The following is an 18,045-nucleotide window of genomic DNA, read 5'->3' as shown; positions in this document are numbered from 1 at the left end:
CACAGTTTTACCTTGCACACAGGAAACAGCTGGTGCTATATACACTCAAGGCCTACCTGTGAAACGCGGTCTGCCTCCTGGCAATGCCGAAGCTGTTATTTAAAAGAAAAAAATAATGACCGACCAAAATAAAGAAAACACGCAATTGAAAAAGCAGGCTCACCGTGAACAGTGCCACTGAGAGGCCAGAAGTGCTCGCCACTGCGTTGACTCGGCTGAACATTGCGGTTTGAAGTGAGACTGGTGTACACTAACAAGCTTGCGCCACACGCCTTAAACCTAAGGTATAGCAGGTAAGTGAACATTCCATCGTATTGTGATCGGAGCGGATCAGGAGGCGGGGTAAGATGAGCTTTCGCTGCGATCGGTTTGTCACTGCAGGACGCCTCCTGTAACGAAACATCATTCGCCGATTTCTCATTCAAGCCAATGCAAGGCCCACGAATGCGTTTATTACTATCACATGTGACCTTCGGATTACCGCGTCCGATGCTCTACCAATTCAGCCACAGCGTCCGTCATTACGCATTTCCTTAATAGGCATATGCGCGTTGGTAGAAAGAACATCGGATGCGTTATTCTAAAGTCGCAGGTTGGGTGCCTGCCCTCGGCGAGTTATATCTTCGTCCGCAGTATTTTCTTCACAATTACATCATAATCACTACAAACGAGTTTCCTTTTACTTTCGTCGGTTTTCTAGTATATCAGTGCTAAATATTGCTGTGCGAATGAAAAAAAAAAATTGGCAGATCCCACGTACAGCGGGAATCAATGATATGCGAAGCACGAGTGAGGAAGGTTCATGTGTCACTTTAAAATCAGCACAACTTTACGAGACGGACGTAAATTATGCCGTAGATCACTTGCATGTAATGATTATCATGTATGGACGTGTGATTTACTTTCGCCGTCTATTGACGTCAAGTGATACCGAATTTGGTATATATCGAGCTAGTGAAACTGCCGTGAGCGCGCAATGAGCGTAGCATGTAGTCATGTTTTACAAGACATGCATATCAAGATTATCATGTTTGAACGTGTCATTTACCTTCTCCGTCCATTCACGTGACGTAATACTAATTTTGGTATATTTGAAACTAGCGAAACGGCCGCGAGCACGCTATGAGCGTAGCATGTAGTCACGTTTACAGGACACGCATATCAAGGTTATTGGACGTGTCATTTACTTTCGTCGCCTGTTCACGACACTTGATACCAAACTTGGTACTAAGAAGGTCCCGAAACGCCCGCGAGTTTATCATGAGCATGGTATGTTGTCATGTTCTAGCATGGTATGTTGTCATTTTCTTACATGACGCACATGTCATGATTATCATGTTTGCACCGGTCATATACCTTCGTCATTCATTGACGTCACGTAACAACAAAATTGGTATATGTGAAGCCAGCGAAACGACCGCCAGCGCACTATGAGTGTAGCATGTAGTCCTGTCATTACATGAAACACATTTCATGATTACAATGTTTCAACGTGTCCTTTAGCTTTGTCGTCAATTCGCGACAAGTAATAACAAATGTGGTATATGTGAAACTATAGCGAAACGGCCGCGAGTGAATCATGAGCATGGCATGTAGTCATGTTATTACATGACACGCATTGCATGATTATCATGCTTACACTAGTAACATACCTTTGTCATCTATCCCCGTCCCGTAATACCAAATTTGGTATATATGAAGCCAGCGAAACCACCGCGAGCGCCTCATTAGTGTGGCATGCAGTCATCCTCTTACATGACACGCATCTCATGATTATAATGTTTGCACCAGACGCATGCCTTCGTCATCCATTCACGTGGCGTAATACCAAATCTGGTATATGTGAGTCTAACGAAACCGCCGTGAGCGAATCATGAGTGTGGCAAGTAGTCATGTTGTTACGAGACACGCATGTCAAAATTTCATGTTAGGGTCTGTCGCTTGTGTACGCCATGCAGTCATGCCACACGATACCACTTTTTCAACATGTAAAGTGAACGAAACCACCTCAAGAGGAGCAAGACCATCATATGTAAATCATGACATGAATGTCATGATTTTTATGTTTTACTAGTCATTTATGCTCGTCAAACAATCATGTTATTCCAAACCAATTTGATATCAATACCATTATTGAAACGGCCAGAAGAGCTAAAAGTCGTGAGCGGGTAGATCTCGGGTTCTTCTTTTCTTCGAGCGATGATTGGGCTTGGTACACGTTCATAGAAAAATGAACTTTCGAGCATTCCCTGTCTTATATTATAATGAGGTGGGGTTAACAGTCAAATAATGCTAATATTTGCCATATCGACTATTCCGGATTAACTCCAGTTAATAAAGTTTCAGACACGCCACTCAGCTTGCCATGACCACGCAAACACATGCGGCAACTGATTGGCCAAGTACGGACATCAGCGAATCATCGCACAGCGACGCATACAGTTTTCCCGAGAGGAAAACAACGGTAAGTAGTCTTCATTTATCTGTGATCAATCACTATGGTTTCCTCAATCCTTCTTCAGTGACTGAGATATCTAACTTTAACTTCACCTGTTATGGAGCGTAGCTGTCCTCAAAAGAAGGTGGTTTTTTACTCATATATATGAGGACGCTGGGCGCACATTTTTGTTCAGCTTATATAGGTATATTGTTCCCCCAATATAGGTTAATTCAGACGGCATGCCTTACATATATTGTAGTATAATTTTACTGAACATTTCATTTTTCACATTGTCTTGAGCGTTTGTGTGGCGTTGTTATTTACAAACGGAAGACAGCGGTTGTTTTCGTTTGAAAAAAAAAAATGTGCTTGCCCTATAAAATAAACAGACATTTGTTCTAGCACTATCATGCACGTGATCCATCCATGAAAGCTCCCTGCTCAACTCTTACAGGTTATTATAGTTCTACATATGCAGGAACATGTGTGTATACGTAGGAAAGGCAATGCAGCGCAAAGCACCGTCAGCCATTAAGCTGTCAGGACTAGATTTATTGACGCTCTCACATTTCATGGTGAACAAAATGAGAAAAAAAATCACAGCATATCCACGGAGTGGATGATGATGAGTGGGACGAAGCGTCCGTCAGTCTTTCCGTCCACTCATCTGACTGCCCGTCTTTCTGTCTGTTCGGGTGTGTGTCTGTCTGTCGCAATAATATGACGTTTCATTGATTGATGTGTGGGCTTTAACGTCCCAAAACCTTCATATGATTATGAGAGACGCCGTAGTGGAGGACTGGAAATTTTGACCACCTGGGGTTCCTTTACGTGCACCCAAATCTGAGCACACAGGTCTACAGCATTTCCACCTCCATCGAAAATGCAGCCACCGCAACCGGGATTCGATGCCGCGACTTGCGGGTCAGCAGCCGAGTACCTTAGCCGCTAGACCGCCGAGGTAAGGTGTCGCAATAATATGAGTTGTAAAGCCGTATAGAAGAGCAATGGAACAAGCAGTTGTCAATGCGAATTGCGCAACGAGTGGGCCATCGCATTCTCCCACCCTTTGCAAAAGCTAGAGCTTGTCTACCTATAATGGGGCGGAACCACTGTAGGGGATTGTGGGGATTACAAAAGCTTCTGGCATAATTCTTCATCGTCGTCAGCCACAGCACAAAAAAGAATCCACAAAGCTCCTTGCGAGTGTGCAGCGGATACCACGCTTCTCCGAATAATGACGAAGGATCGCATAATTACTGTCAATTTTTTAAGACATTAACATTGATTCTAAATGAAAAACTGCAGAGGTATACATGAATTTTGTAGAGGAGTGGTTAGAGACAATATGCATGCCGCTAAATGCAAACAAAAGTGTAATGTTGATAGTTCCGTAAACAGATCATATCTCAATTACAAATTTTTTTAAAGAGCCTATTTCGTAAGTTGAGTCGCTCAAATGTTTGGGAATGACTTAAAATGATAAATTAAACTGGACTCCTCACACAGAGAGTATGGCATGTAAGGCACAATGTGTCTTAGCCATGATTCGTAGATTGACCTGCAAACGCTATAATTTACGTAGGGACACGCTGGTGATGATGTACAAAATGTACTGCATGCATCCCATACTAAAATTTGAGTGAGTGTTATTCTCAAGTGGCCCTGCTTATAAACTTAAGTCTTTGATCATCTTGGAGCATGAAGCCCTGCGAATATGTCTAGGGCTGCCTCAGTTGGTTGCATTGTTCTGTATCAGGAGGTGCGCTTACCAAGATTGTCTTGTCAATTCCGTATCCTGACGGTTCAGACATGTCTAAAATTTTAGAGCTATTCGTCAATACAATCACAATATGCATTCATCAACAACCCACACACTTTTTTATGACTGATTGGCCACGGTTTTTTACACCGCAAACTATTTTTGTTCATAGGCAATTATAAACAGACTAAACGAGAAAATTCGAAATGCACCAGCCGCAAATGTGCCAAATCAATATCTTACAATGAAATATCACAAAACTTTTCCCTATAAGCGTAAATTTCAATCACACGTGGTCTTAAATAGCCGCTTGCAAGATTATCTTGCACATGTGGAAGCAAATAATGTAATAGCCACTGATGCTTCAGTAATATAGAAAAAGGCAGGAGCAGGTATTTACTCTCCTTCTCTCGACTGGTGGTTTTCAGTAATGCTACCGAACAGCACACTTACATTTGGAGCTGAACGTTTTTGCAATTGTTCTAGCACCACATAAACTTACTTTGAACAACCGTACTGCTTTGATAATTACAGACTCCCTGTGCGTATGCACGTCACTTACACCATCATCTAAAACAGATACCTTACAGAAATTTTTTACGCTAGTTCCTCCACAGCTGAAGCTCTTAAAATTATTATAGGTACGTGGGCATTGCGGATTAGAGTTAAATTAAAGGGCGAACTCGTTAGCTCGAGTGGCATTAAATGGGCCAATACTTTCTGTCCTTCCGGTAGTGGCTAGTGTAACGGCGATAAGATATCAAAAATTTTCCCTTAGTGCTGATACCATAGAATCAGTAACGCCATGGACTGATTTTAGATATTTAAAATATCGATGAAATATCAATTGGTGCAATATAGACAGCTGGAAGTCATGCTAACTAGATTACAATGTCGTGTGCCCTCTTTTAATCTATATTCACACAGGGCTGGTCTGGTGATATGTCCCTTAAGCAGCTTTTGTTCAGATGTTGAATGGCCTACGTCATGGCTGTATCAAAAGAGTTGATATGTAATGTTTATAAAATAGGGTAGGCAGCACTGCAACCACTATTGACGTTTGACGAAGATTCGCGTCTATTTGAAAAGTAGTTCCGAGGCCAGGCGCAGCTCTGTGGTAAAGTGCTTCATTGCCGCGCCGAATGCTTGGGTTTGATTCCAGCTGAGACCCTGTTATTTCTTTTTTGAATTCATTGGGTCGACGCTACCGATGTCGGGTATTTCTTAACGCTCACGCGTTAAAATTTCCCATATATGTTCTCATGGTCCCTTGGTAGATACTAAGTATCAATTAGCTGTGGCACAAACCCGCCCGTGGGCCACTGTCTGACGGGAAGTGTTTGATGACGTACGCGACGGGATTGTGGCATTATTCATGTCTTGACCAGTGCGTCATATTCGTCAAACCATTTTACCCTTTCATGCTAATTTTGGTTCACGCCGAGTTAAGGGTCTGACCACGAGAGCACCCAAACGTAAGCAGATAGATAGATAGATAGATAGATAGATAGATAGATAGATAGATAGATAGATAGATAGATAGATAGATAGATAGATAGATAGATAGATAGATAGATAGATAGATAGATAGATAGATAGATAGATAGATAGATAGATAGATAGATAGATAGATAGATAGATAGATAGATAGATAGATAGATAGATAGATAGATAGATAGATAGATAGATAGATAGATAGATAGATAGATAGATAGATAGATAGATACGCTTAAAGACACCAAAGTTCTCTAAGACATGTTTCGCATTTAAAACGTCTACTTGTCCTCCCATTCGCTAATCTTGAGCTGCCCTTCACCATTGACAGTATACTCACCTTTGGCGCTTCGGTTCTGGACTACAGCCACAGGAATGCCTTTGATGCCGTTTGCAGTATTGTTCCTGAAACAAAACAAATTCGCCTCTAAATTTTTGTTTGACTTTTAATATAGTATCATTAATCAAATTCAAAACATCAATTTTAGACATGTTTGAAATTACTGTAATTTCCATTTAAGATATATACTATTCTGTGTGGTCGTAATGGCAAAAATTGAATCATTGAACTCTTTCTGTTTCGACGTTTGCTTTATCCTACTTTGTTTTTTATTATTATGTATCACTTGAAAGGCCTAAACTTTTATATCACCAATTTTTGGCCCATCCCCCTGAGTGGCCAAGAGTCATAGTGGAGGCATCATCATCATCATTATCGAAGGACTGCCTACTACACAATGATTAATGGCATAGTGGGTACCCTGCAAGTGTGCTTGCAGCAGCTACCCAAACAGTGTTAACAAAAAGGGCTCTGAAAGGCCGCTCTTCCAGCTTTCACTGTGGCTAGTGCTGGGCGTTCCACGCAGCCCTGGCTTCTTTCTTTTTTTTTTTATTATTATTATTTACAGATACTGCAATCACCTTTGGTGATTTTAGCAGGGTGGTACATGAAGTTAGTCATGAATAAATGGCAAGTACAATGACATATAATATATACAGGTTATACAATGTGTATAGGGCAAATACAAACTTCAACTGGCAATATCATACAATAAAAAATAGAAGACTACAATTATACAAGCATGTACAGTGGTATGTAATACGATTCAACAAATCAACTGGTTAGTGCACTTTCTAATTTCGAGGAAAACAATGCCAATGAGGGTGCTGAAACAATTGCATTAGTTAGTTTGTTCCACTCGACTATGGTGCGAGGAAAAAATGAATACTTAAAGCAATTATTGCGTGCTGTTTTTGTATGCAGATGAGAAAGAAGGACATAAGTTGTTAGAAATAAGTGAATACGCTACAGCAGTTTATAGCAGGTGGATCACAAGATAAGAACGTACAAACAACACATAAATTAAAATCGTGATTTAGTGTGAAAGCGCGCAGTCGGTCAACTAGGGCGAGCATCCCTTTGACAGGCAGAATGCGATTCACTCGCTAGTAATGGCAACGTTGCATAGGCTTCGTGCACCAATTCAGTGGACAGCAGCGCAAGTATTGCCAGTAAACTGCAGCGAACGCATTTTATTCGCCGACATATGCTCATACCGCACGCAACGAAGCGCCACTGCGTGTATTTGTACAAACGTCGCCGTCCACCTATCCACACTACCGCGAAGATGGTGCTGCCACCTATAGCCCGATCCAACCTCGAATACTTCTACGTTCTCTTACACAGCGCCTCTTTAGGATTAGGCTTTACAGCAAGCGTTTTTCAGCACGTGCCTCGGGGATTCTGTTGAGAAAGGAGTGGTGATGGGTGACACTCATTAGAGAGAGGAAAGCCCTGGTAACCTACATAAGGTGACGAGACAAGCAACACGGATGCCGCTGAAGTTGACGTAATCAGTTCAACTCACACTTGAAGCAGCACTGGATATATAAGCACCAGTGGTTCTATGACGCGCGGAATTGCGAGTTAATTCGCATTAATCGGAAACTTCGTGAAGACAGCCGATAATTTGAGAATCAGAGTAGGGGTAGATGTCCAGCAAAACGTAAACAGGTCAAAAGGCGTAAAATAGTAGCATATACAAAAAAGCGCTCAATTTTTTGTACGTACATTTGTATTTTTTAGTCTAGTTCTCTGTTACTTAGCATCTCATGGAGCATGAACGTATGAAATTACAACCCAAATGTGAAAAGTTAGTTTTTCAAACGAGTTTCATGCACATACTGATGTTTAGTTGGCGTAAGATTGGACTGGTTGTAGAAATACCGGCCGAATATAGACATCCACAAAACATATATCGTCAGCACGCCAAGCAGACTTGTTCGTGCTTTCCTGGCTAGTCGACTGTGCATGACTACTGTGTGCGTTGCAGATGAGAGCGACGATAAAAGACGGTGTCATCCACTCGCCCTATCCGGACGTGCACGTTCCATCGTGCTCGCTGTTTGCCCTCCTTGAAGAGCGCATGCTGAGAAGCGGAGACAAGGCGGCGATTGTAAGTTTGCCAAGATGAACCACCCTACTCTTTTTTTCTCGTGCACAAGGCACCTACCCAGAACAATAAAGTATGTCTCCATTGATCTAATAATTTTTTTCTACCATGGTATTTATTAAAGTACTTGGGCAATCATGACAAAATCAAGCGAACAAAAGTACAATCAAATCGCGAAAGTAAGCGTTCAAGTGTTACTCATAAACACTAAATGCCTAACACAACGCGTGTTCTTCACATGGAGAGTTTTTCACATTGTGTTATACAAACAAAAAAGGGGTGAGGTCAAACAGTTCTCTAAGACGCAGTACCAGTCCGGTCTAAAGTCTAGCTCGTCGTAAATGTTTTTCAGGTGGATAGCCATTTGAAGGAAGTGTGCGCTTGAAGAGGTGGTGGGCTCTACATTGCGGTCTTGCATTCGTGTCTTCCACAAGCTGTGCATACCCATGAGGAAAAACATATCATATGGTACTTCATCAAGCGCTGCTGGCAGAAGATAACGTATTGTGTGAGAATTAATGACAAAACGTTTTTTCAGTGCTCGCTGAAGGACATCCCAAAACAGTATGGCATCTTTGCAGCTAACAAAGCAATGTTCAATCGTTTCCGGCACATCACATAGACGGCAGTTAACAGACGGAATGAAAATACCTTTTCTTTCTAACCATGTGTTTACCGCCAATGTTTCAGAGTGGAGTTTATAGAAGAATGTTTTTGAATTCGGTGGAATGTACATTTTGCGCACTCGCTTCCACACATCGTGACCTGGAAGATTGGCGTAGATTAAACGGTACAATGGAGGTGGGAAGAGTGTACTCAGTAGGTCCTTATACAGCGCCTTGCGCGATACTGTGTACAGGTATTCTACAGAGAAGCGAGCTTTAAGGAACTGAACTGCGAGGTAAACCTCCTGCATGAATCCCCACAAGCATGGGCGTTTGGAAAAGTTGGATGAAACAATTAAATCTGGTAAGCAATCAACGAGTGTAACCTGCAAGAAGGAACGGATTACAGGATGGGAATTGTCTCGAAAAAAGAAGAATCGGGACACTATTTGCCATAGATAAAGGTGTTTTAGTCCTAACCCACCCTCACTAACTGGCTTGAATATATTATCACGACGCATGGGCTCAAAAGTCGAAGACCATATGAAAGTAGCGAAAATTCGATGAAAGCGTTGTATATAGAATCTTGCGCAATGAATAAGTTGCAATACATAGTAAAGTTTTGTTGCTAAGAAAGTATTGCAAGCTTCAGCTCTCCCGAATATCGAAAGTCTATAGGGACCAAATGTCTGGGCCTGTCGTTCAAGCTTAGGGACGCGTTCCTTCCAGTAATGCGCACTGAATCTATATGCATGCAATGGTACACCGAGGTATGTTGGAGGAGTTCTTGTCCAATTAATCCCTGCAAAGTGGTTCGGTGTGCTACCCCACAAGCCAAACCACAGTCCTAAACTTTTAGAGGCATTTAAACGAGCTCCTGATACTACGCCGAACTTTTCAATAGTATATACCACATTTTCGACACTTGGTTTATCTGTGCAAAAGAATGCGACATCGTCTGCATAAGCCAATACTTTAACCTCACTGCCTAATATTCTAAAGCCACGAATGCAACTCGACTGTATTTAATAAAAATACGCCTCGAGTGAGATATGGTGTACTCCATGTCTAAATTTACAATATAGTATAATTAAGCGTACTGTCAATTAATTTTCCTTTCTTGTGCCCAGTCTTGCAGGTACCTATAATGTGGACCCCGCATCAGCCTCCATCTTCCATACACTGTTTGTACCATCCTATTCTTAAAAGAAGCCTGACAATTTTTCAGACATGACCTTACAGTATTTCTCTTCTTTTTCGCTGCTGTCGTGATTGAATTTACATTTAAATGTTCACCTTGTCTCAAATGTTGTTGAGCGAAGTAGGCGGCCCCATGTTTTTTCACCGTCTACTTCCACTATATATATAAGACGAAGAAGTGCAGCTGCGCTATCCACTTCGGGAATTCCTTTTCTTATTCCTATCAATCAGTATCTGAAACAATCACGGATTTAAACTACTAAGCACTGTTCACCGTCATCGTCGTCGTCGTCGTCGTCATCGCTGTTGTTGTTGTTGTTGTTGAGTTGTTGTTGTTGTTGTTGTTGTTGTTGATGATGATGTTGTATTATTATTATTATTATTATTATTATTATTATTATTATTAGTAGTAGTAGTAGTAGTAGTAGTAGTAGTAGTAGTAGTAGTAGTAGTAGTAGTAGTAGTAGTAGTAGTAGTAGTAGTAGTAATGGTCATCGTCAGTACTGGTGGCAGTACGGACAGCAGTAGTTATAGTAGTAGCAGTAGTTGTTTATTAGCGTTTCCTTCTGTCCATCTGTTTAAAATATTAAATACTGGCATTGACCGAGAAGGAACATGCCGGTCACAAAGAGCTCAAAAATGCACACTCCACGATAACACACGAAGTCTCCTGCTCCCCTTCGTAACCGAGATCGCAATCAAAATCATCCAAGATAGGTGTCTCCGACTTTCTTCTAAAATTCATTAGTTATGAAGCGCGAGCCTCTCAGCCGAGGATGGAGCTATGATGTCCAGCTGATGTAGACGAGTTTGCTTCAACCCTGTTCCGATCAGCATTTCTCCGCATATTCTCTTGTACGTGCTTGCGGCTGAATTAGCGATAATCAACACTAGGTAAGCGGTACTCAGGCATGGAAATGTCTAGCACGTTCGGCCGCTTGCTATGAGTCCAACCCGAGATAGTAACAAACGTCCTGCTTGTTGCTGCTCTCATTGAAGAGGCATCCCTTACCTTAAGAACGGGGGGTTGTCGTATGGTGTCGAAATCTGCCGCCTCATGTTGCTCCTCACCCCGGAAAAACCTCGTATGGCGTATCCATGTATATAGTATTTTACGGATTGGTTTTAGTGTTGCCACGCTAGGCGGTTTATACTTTGTGTTTTGTATCTTTAACAACTAAGCGGACACTGGTACGGTAGACGCATACGCATGAATACGGTTATTTTGCTGCATACATTATTGGTCACGTCGTGATACGCAACAACTAGAAAACATCGGCTGGACAGCCCAAAATGGCTACTTCCAGGTGTCTCACGAAAAATAGCCCATAGCTTGGTCATGCATGATATAGTATAGCACTGTATAGCAAGGGCCGATAAAGGAAGCGTGGGTGAGGAGGAGTGATATCACGACGAGGAAGATGCAAAGGAGGAGAGCTTTCGTTTCCCGCCATGGACACCGAGCAAGCTGCATGCCCGGGTGCAACGCCAGCGTCACTGAACGTATCTTAGAACGGTGCTAGCCTGCACTCATTTGTTGCACATAGCGAGTCCAAGTAGCTGGCGGGAATGCCTGGCTATGTCACCAAAGGGCTGGTAAAGAACTGTATCCCACGTCCTATAGCTTTTGCGTTCAGTGCAACTGCACTTTTCTTTTTCCCTCTGTGCATGTGAGCGCTTCTTTGTGTAAGGTGTAAGGGGGGGGGGGGCGAGAAACTTTCGCTATTAGCATACGTTTCTTCAGCTATCTGCCTTCCAGTTGGTGCGTGGAGGGGCACGCGTGCCTAGTAAGTTTCGAATGCAGCGTTCATATAACTCGCTCGCAGGCGTCTCCTGCAATAAAAGTAGGCAGCTAAATTCGTTGATATCTAGTGTTGTTTACGAAACAACGTGTCTAAAGCATGGGGACCAAAAAGCACGAGCCACCCAACAAGCGCTGTTGTGTGGTATACTTGTTTCTTCGTTTTTATGCTTAAAGGAGCACTGACACAAAATTTCAAGGGCGGCATAATGAACGAGAAAGATTTATGTGGAGACATACACAGTACCTACGAGATATCAAGGGCAAATATACCCGATGACATATTTAGCATCAATCTTACAGCACGCGACTGAGCGAGATGCAGATTCGTCCACGAAACCAACATCAACGCAGGCACATCGTAAACAAACCTACATCACGAGTTTGGTTGGCTAGTTGCTAGCACGCGCGTTGTGCTTGCGCTACTTCTGGTTAGAAAGTTATAGTTTACCATGAACGTGATAGCGGAGGCGTTACGGTGCAGCAAACGTTCGTTCCTGGCAGCGTCTAATAGTTTATCGGAATAGTATTTACGTTGTTTACGTGCCCCAGTTGGGATGGTGGCACCGCCTATCGGATGTTTGAGAAGTAAGAGCAGTGAAAATAAAAAGAAAAAGAGAATGTCTGTCTGTGTCACCGCGCGAAGCGTTGTTACACGTTTATTCCAGAAATAATAAAAGTAAATAAGTATGAACCACGCACCAAACGCGAAAACATTTGTGTTGCCGATTTGTTTCCATCGATCTCGTAGTTAGGCCTAGACGCGTTCGAAATGGGAAGCTATCTCAAAAACTACGCCAACTGGTCCGCAATACTCGGTCGTCGAAGCTAACAGAAGGCAAGCGAAGCCACTTGAAACAGTCGTTTGCCGCTAACAAAGTAAATATTTCAACAATTACGCCAAGATCGCTTCGAAACGGGTGTCCAAGAGCACCGCCATGTTTTACGTTCAACGCTAACATGGTAACGTTAAATCTGAAAAATAGTGCGCATACGGTAATCTATTCGGGTACCGTACATATCTGCGCATGCGCACTTCGATCCCGCTGTCACGGTATGCCCGGTATCCCGGCAAGCCTGGTATACTATAACTGTCTATTTTCTCCTCCGTGCCTTCGGCTTCGCGTGCGCCGGCTGTGCTCTCTCTTGGTGCGACGACCGCCAACACCCTCTAGAAAGCGACCGCTGGCCTATGCTCTGGCACGCGACGCCTAAGTGACAGTTTTGCGTAGTCACGTGGTCACATGTGTTTACCTTGCCCCCTAACTGCTGCTGTATAGCTTGGTGCTCTCTGAAAATGAAACTGAGTATGGGCGGCACAAAACGTCTCTAAATAAATGAACACACCACGCACTCATACAAACGAGCTTTACAGGCGTGAAAAATTGCTCATAAGCTAGCTATTGCAACAAAGAAAAAAAAATTGCAAAATGTTTGCATCAGTGCTTTTTTAAGGCGCGCTGTACTTTATTTGTCGATATGAGCCAACCAGCCATCATGACGGTGCATCTAGGGCCGTTTATATAGCGCCAGCAACTTCAGGCGTTTCCTCTAACAAAACTCGTCTGGTGAAAAATGGCTTATATACTGCAAGCTCGGCCACATTTTGTAGTGTTGCTGATTTCTGGCGCCACGAGTTTGCGACAAGCAAAAAAAATATGGGGGCCTTGGAAAGAGCAAATCGGGTCGGCGTGTCCGCCTGCGTTGAAAATCCGGCAAAAAAACGGAGGCAGGGCACGTGTTCACCTTTTCGTTGGAGGTTATATTTCTTTTTTGTTGTTGTAGTTTTTGTAATCGAATTTCCGAAATGTTATATCTTGAAAACGCACTCTGTCGTTGTCAATTGTTGGAAAGAGCACTAAGGAATATGTGGGCGAAAAAGTGTTAAGGAAGAAAAAAGAAATATCTTTCCCCACAATGGCGAGGGAATGAATGTGACAGCAACAAACTAGAGTATTGTACGGAGTAAGGCTCTGCCATTTAGAAAGCACAGACCGTTGCAGCGAGCGAGTCGGTGTGTGTTGCCTATGGCTTGTAAACCTTCCAATGACAGTGTAACACGCAAAAAACTACTAGTAATTCGCTGATCCCCTTTAACGAGATGAAGTACAACACATGCGACCACATTCGTTTGGTCAAGGGGAACATTTTCTGTCGTATCCGCACAGCACGTAACAGCCCCCCCCCCCCCCCCTTTTCCCGTCACCTCGCCCTCTCCCTATTGAGAAAAAGGTAGACGCAGCTTCGCGTAACCATGCACCCACTGTTACCAATGGGAGAGCGCCCGGCGCCGCGTCAGAAAGCCACGTGGTGACACGCTCCGAGGCATTACATGTGTTCATGCTTTCGAATACATAGACTAGCTCGCTGGATTCCGTGCCGACCGGTTGTGCCCTCGTGATCTCCGATGACAGCGCACCTCTGGCCGACTGGATTAGCCCTACGCCATCTCCTGTCGCCGACAAGAGCTCTCGCAAGTGGTGCCCCGTCCTCGGACTCCTGTGACCGTGTTTCATCTTTCCTATCTCTCATATGTCGTCGCTCGCTGTCTTTGCGCATCTCTCTCTCTCTCTCTATCTCTCTCGCTCTATACTTTTAAACCTATCCTTTTAATTCCTCCTTACCCCCATCCCGTGTGAGCTACTGTTGAGGTGTCGCACGCCGATGGAGACAGTTACGGGGCTCACTTTTCTTTTCTTTTCCCTCTTATAACCACAATCTCGCATACATAAGTATTTCGTTTCTCGGAGATGGCCGGCTCGTTTCATCTTTGCTTGAGTGGCGTTCATCGGCAGCGCTCGCGTGCTATCACTCGCACATACAACGGCGCGTGGTGCGGTTTTACCAGTTAGCGCTTTACACGGAACCAGAAAAAAAAATCTCTCAAGATCTCATAGCGTCCCACATCTAGCTCATTCACGCTATCTGTTCCAATACTTGAATGTGCATATCCACGTATTGAAAGCAATCCACCGCCTTTCGCCATTTCCACTGGCTGGTCTGCAGCTCTACCGCGACAAAGCGGTCTCTCACGTCGAGCTGCTGCAGCGCTTCAGGTCCTGCGCGGCCGGCCTGCAGGCTTTCGGGCTCGGCAGGGGCGACCGAGTCTACACGCGCTTCTGCAGCTCCAGCGTCGACGGCCTGATTGCCTTGTGCGCCGTGATTTTCACCGGAGCCACGGTCATCATCGTCGGAGACTTCACGCAGGGTAAGTGAAGCGCACACATTGGATCGTATTCCATCAGCGAATGTTTCATTCGCTACAAGTTTGCGTAGCAATACTATAATCACGCTTGTGAGCTTACCACATACCAAGCCTCTCTCTGTATTCCTTTTTACAGCGAAAGCTGTTATAAGATCACAACTCGGGTCACGCGCAGTTGTCCGCCACCGCCGTTGGTGTGCACATCGCACGAAATTAGAAGAAAAAAAAACTGGCACCAATGGCACAATTGGGCTCGATCCCGGGTCGCCTGCATGCCTTCCCAGTATTCCATCACTTGCCTTAGACTGGCTTGATGTCGGAAAAGCAATCGCGTTAATGCAACTTATAAAGCGTTTTAAAACAGTGACAGGACAACCAGTCATCGCACAATGTAAATAGCGCATCGAGTGGGTCGTCCAATTCCAATGCTCCAACCCATTAAAAAAGGTTGTTGTTGTTCAGCTATTAACTGTGGCGCATACCCACTTCAGGCATAATTCTTCATCGTCGTCAGCCACTGCCTGGACAACTGGCACGAAATTCGTCCTTGCAAGTGTTTAGCGGATACCACGCTTCTCAGAAAAAATGACAAAAATAGCATAGCGAATGCCGGTCTACTGCCCCAAAGTTTTTATTATTAGTGCCGCAGTGGCTATCAAGCAATTGTGGTTGCAGCAGTTACCCAATGACTGTTGGAAAAGGCTCTGAAAGGCCGCTTTTCTAGCTTTTGCTGTGACTGTGCTGTGCCTTTCGCGCAGGCCTGGCGTTTTCTTTTTTAATCAGGACCCTAATAAAGTTCCTTGTCTGTCTGTCTCTAACGAACACAAATCATACTTGTAGTCATCGTCGTCGTCGTCGTCGTCGTAGTAGTAGTAGTAGTAGTAGTAGTAGTAGTAGTAGCAGTAGTAGTAGTAGTAGTAGTAGTAGTAATAGTAGTAGTAGTAGTAGTAGAAATAGTAGTAGTAGTAGTAGTAGTAGTAGTAGCAGTAGTAGTAGTAGAAGTAGTAGTAGTAGTAGTAACTTTTTTGTACTAGAAGGAATTAGGATGAAGTGGGTGGGGTCCGGGGCCCCACTGTCCTTTCGGCTCCCTGGGCCTGATCGAGCAGAGCAACTTGGCTCTCTCGATCCTTGGTCGCAAGCCAAACCTTCCACTGCCTCTCAGATGGGTTTCTACCTAATAAAGGTGAATTCATTTTGGGTGGCCTCAGTCTACACGTCCCGTTATGTGGACAAGAAATGCCCACTCCCAATACGACGGACATGTGTCCGGGTACTGCGTTGGGTGAATTTTGCTGAGAATTACTAGATTGGGGTACGTTTTTTGTTTGAACTGGCGCCAGTCTCTGACGTACCCGATGTCAAGTTTGGCGTGTGGTGGGCTGAATTTTCGTCTTTCTTTTCTTTGTGCCTCTACGATGTCGCGCGGGCTGACTGGAGGTTCTTCGAGTCACTATCGGCACTCGGATACTAATTCCACAAGCTTATACGTCGGCCCTCTCATTACTCTCTAGCCCTGCCTGCGCTGGACACCAAGTGACAGCGTGATATTGTTCAATATGTGTTCGTCAGATTTTAGCTGTAATTTTTGTTAGAACGCCGATCAGGTATTGACGGCATTATGACGTCGAGTCGGAGAAAAACAGGGCGTCTTGGGTCTTGTATTCGGCTTCTCATATGGCAAATTCTGCGGCTGCCTACTATGCCGTGCTAACTGAGACAGTTCGTATGGTTGCTTTGATTGTACTGGATTGATTTGTTGCTATGACAGTGTATTTGTCTTTGGGTATTTTGCACGCGTCTGTGCAGTACACGTCTCGACGGTGTCCGAACTGCCTTTGCAAAGTTCTGGCCCTGGCTTCTCGTCTGCTCTGATGATATTAGGGCGACGCTCCTTAAGCTGTGGGTCGTGCGTCCTCGATGTATGTAGTATAGCCAACGCTCGTTTAGTTTCAAATGCGAAGCATTTCTTAGCGAACTTCGGCGAGTTTGACCGTATCTATCTATCTACCCGCCTACGACTTTTAGCTCTTTTGGCCGTTTCAATAATGGGATTTGTACCAAAACTGGTATGGCATAACATGACTGTATGACGAACATAAGTGGCTAATTATAACATGAAAATCATGACATGTATATTATGAATGTCATGATTTACTTGTCAAGGTCTTGCTACTGTTACGGTGGCTTCGTTCATATGAAATATTACAAAACTGGTATGGTATGACCTGACTACATTTTGAGCATAAGTCCCACGCCCTCACGTGAAAATCATGACATGCATGTCATGAAAGTGATGACTACACGTCACGCTCATGGTGCGCTAGTGGTCGTTCCGCTAGCTTCACATATACCGAATTTGGTATAACGGGACGTGAATGAATGGCGAAGGTGTATGACTGGTGCAAACATCATATTCATGACATGCGTGTCATGTAAGCACACGACTACATGTTACGCTCACAGTGCACTCACGGCCGTTTTGCTAGCTTCACATGTATACCAAATTCGGTGTTACGGGACGTGAATGAATGACGAAGGTGTATGACTGGCGCAAACATGATAATGATGACATTCGTGTCACGTAAGAACACGACCACATACCATGCTCACGATGCATTCGCGGCCGTTTCGCTAGCTTCACATATGCCAAATTTGGTATTACGGGACGTAGATAGGCCACAAGGTAAATGGCGCGTCCAAACATGATAATCATGATACGCGTGTCATGTAAAACATGACTACATCCTACGCTCATAGAGCGTTCGTGGCCGTTTCGCTAGCGTCACATATACCAAGTTTGGTTTTCGCGTTTGACGACGAAGACGATTGCCAGACGCAAACATGATAATCATGACATGGAAATCATGTACGGCATAGTTTACGTCAGCCTCGTAACGTTGTGCTGATTTTAATGTGCCATATACAACATTCCTCATTCGTGCTTCACATATATTCAATTTCCACTGTATGTGGAATCTGCCAATTTTTTTAAATGCCTGCTATATGGCGGTACTTGTATATGATGAATATATGATGAAAAGATGCGAGGTGGCGGTATTTGGAATGTTCACTAGATGGACGCACG

General features: G+C 43.9%; 1 protein-coding gene across 1 annotated transcript in view; it reads left to right on the top strand.

Annotated features, from left to right (window-relative positions):
• Positions 1–162: 162 nt before the first annotated feature.
• LOC119160149 (uncharacterized) overlaps positions 163–18,045 on the top strand; it is a 57,450-nt gene continuing 39,567 nt past the window's right edge. Inside the window, exons 1-4 of the mRNA XM_037412857.2 lie at positions 163–293; positions 2,341–2,464; positions 8,030–8,152; positions 14,762–14,963. Coding sequence (XP_037268754.1) covers positions 2,366–2,464; positions 8,030–8,152; positions 14,762–14,963 — 424 coding nt within the window. The 5' untranslated portion in view covers positions 163–293; positions 2,341–2,365. The remainder of the gene's footprint in view (positions 294–2,340; positions 2,465–8,029; positions 8,153–14,761; positions 14,964–18,045) is intronic.

The sequence above is a fragment of the Rhipicephalus microplus genome, chromosome 1, assembly GCF_043290135.1.
Source record: "Rhipicephalus microplus isolate Deutch F79 chromosome 1, USDA_Rmic, whole genome shotgun sequence".
NCBI lineage: Eukaryota > Metazoa > Arthropoda > Arachnida > Ixodida > Ixodidae > Rhipicephalus > Rhipicephalus microplus.
The sequence above is the reverse complement of the archived record's forward strand: the minus strand, read 5'-3'. Positions and strand labels throughout refer to the sequence as shown.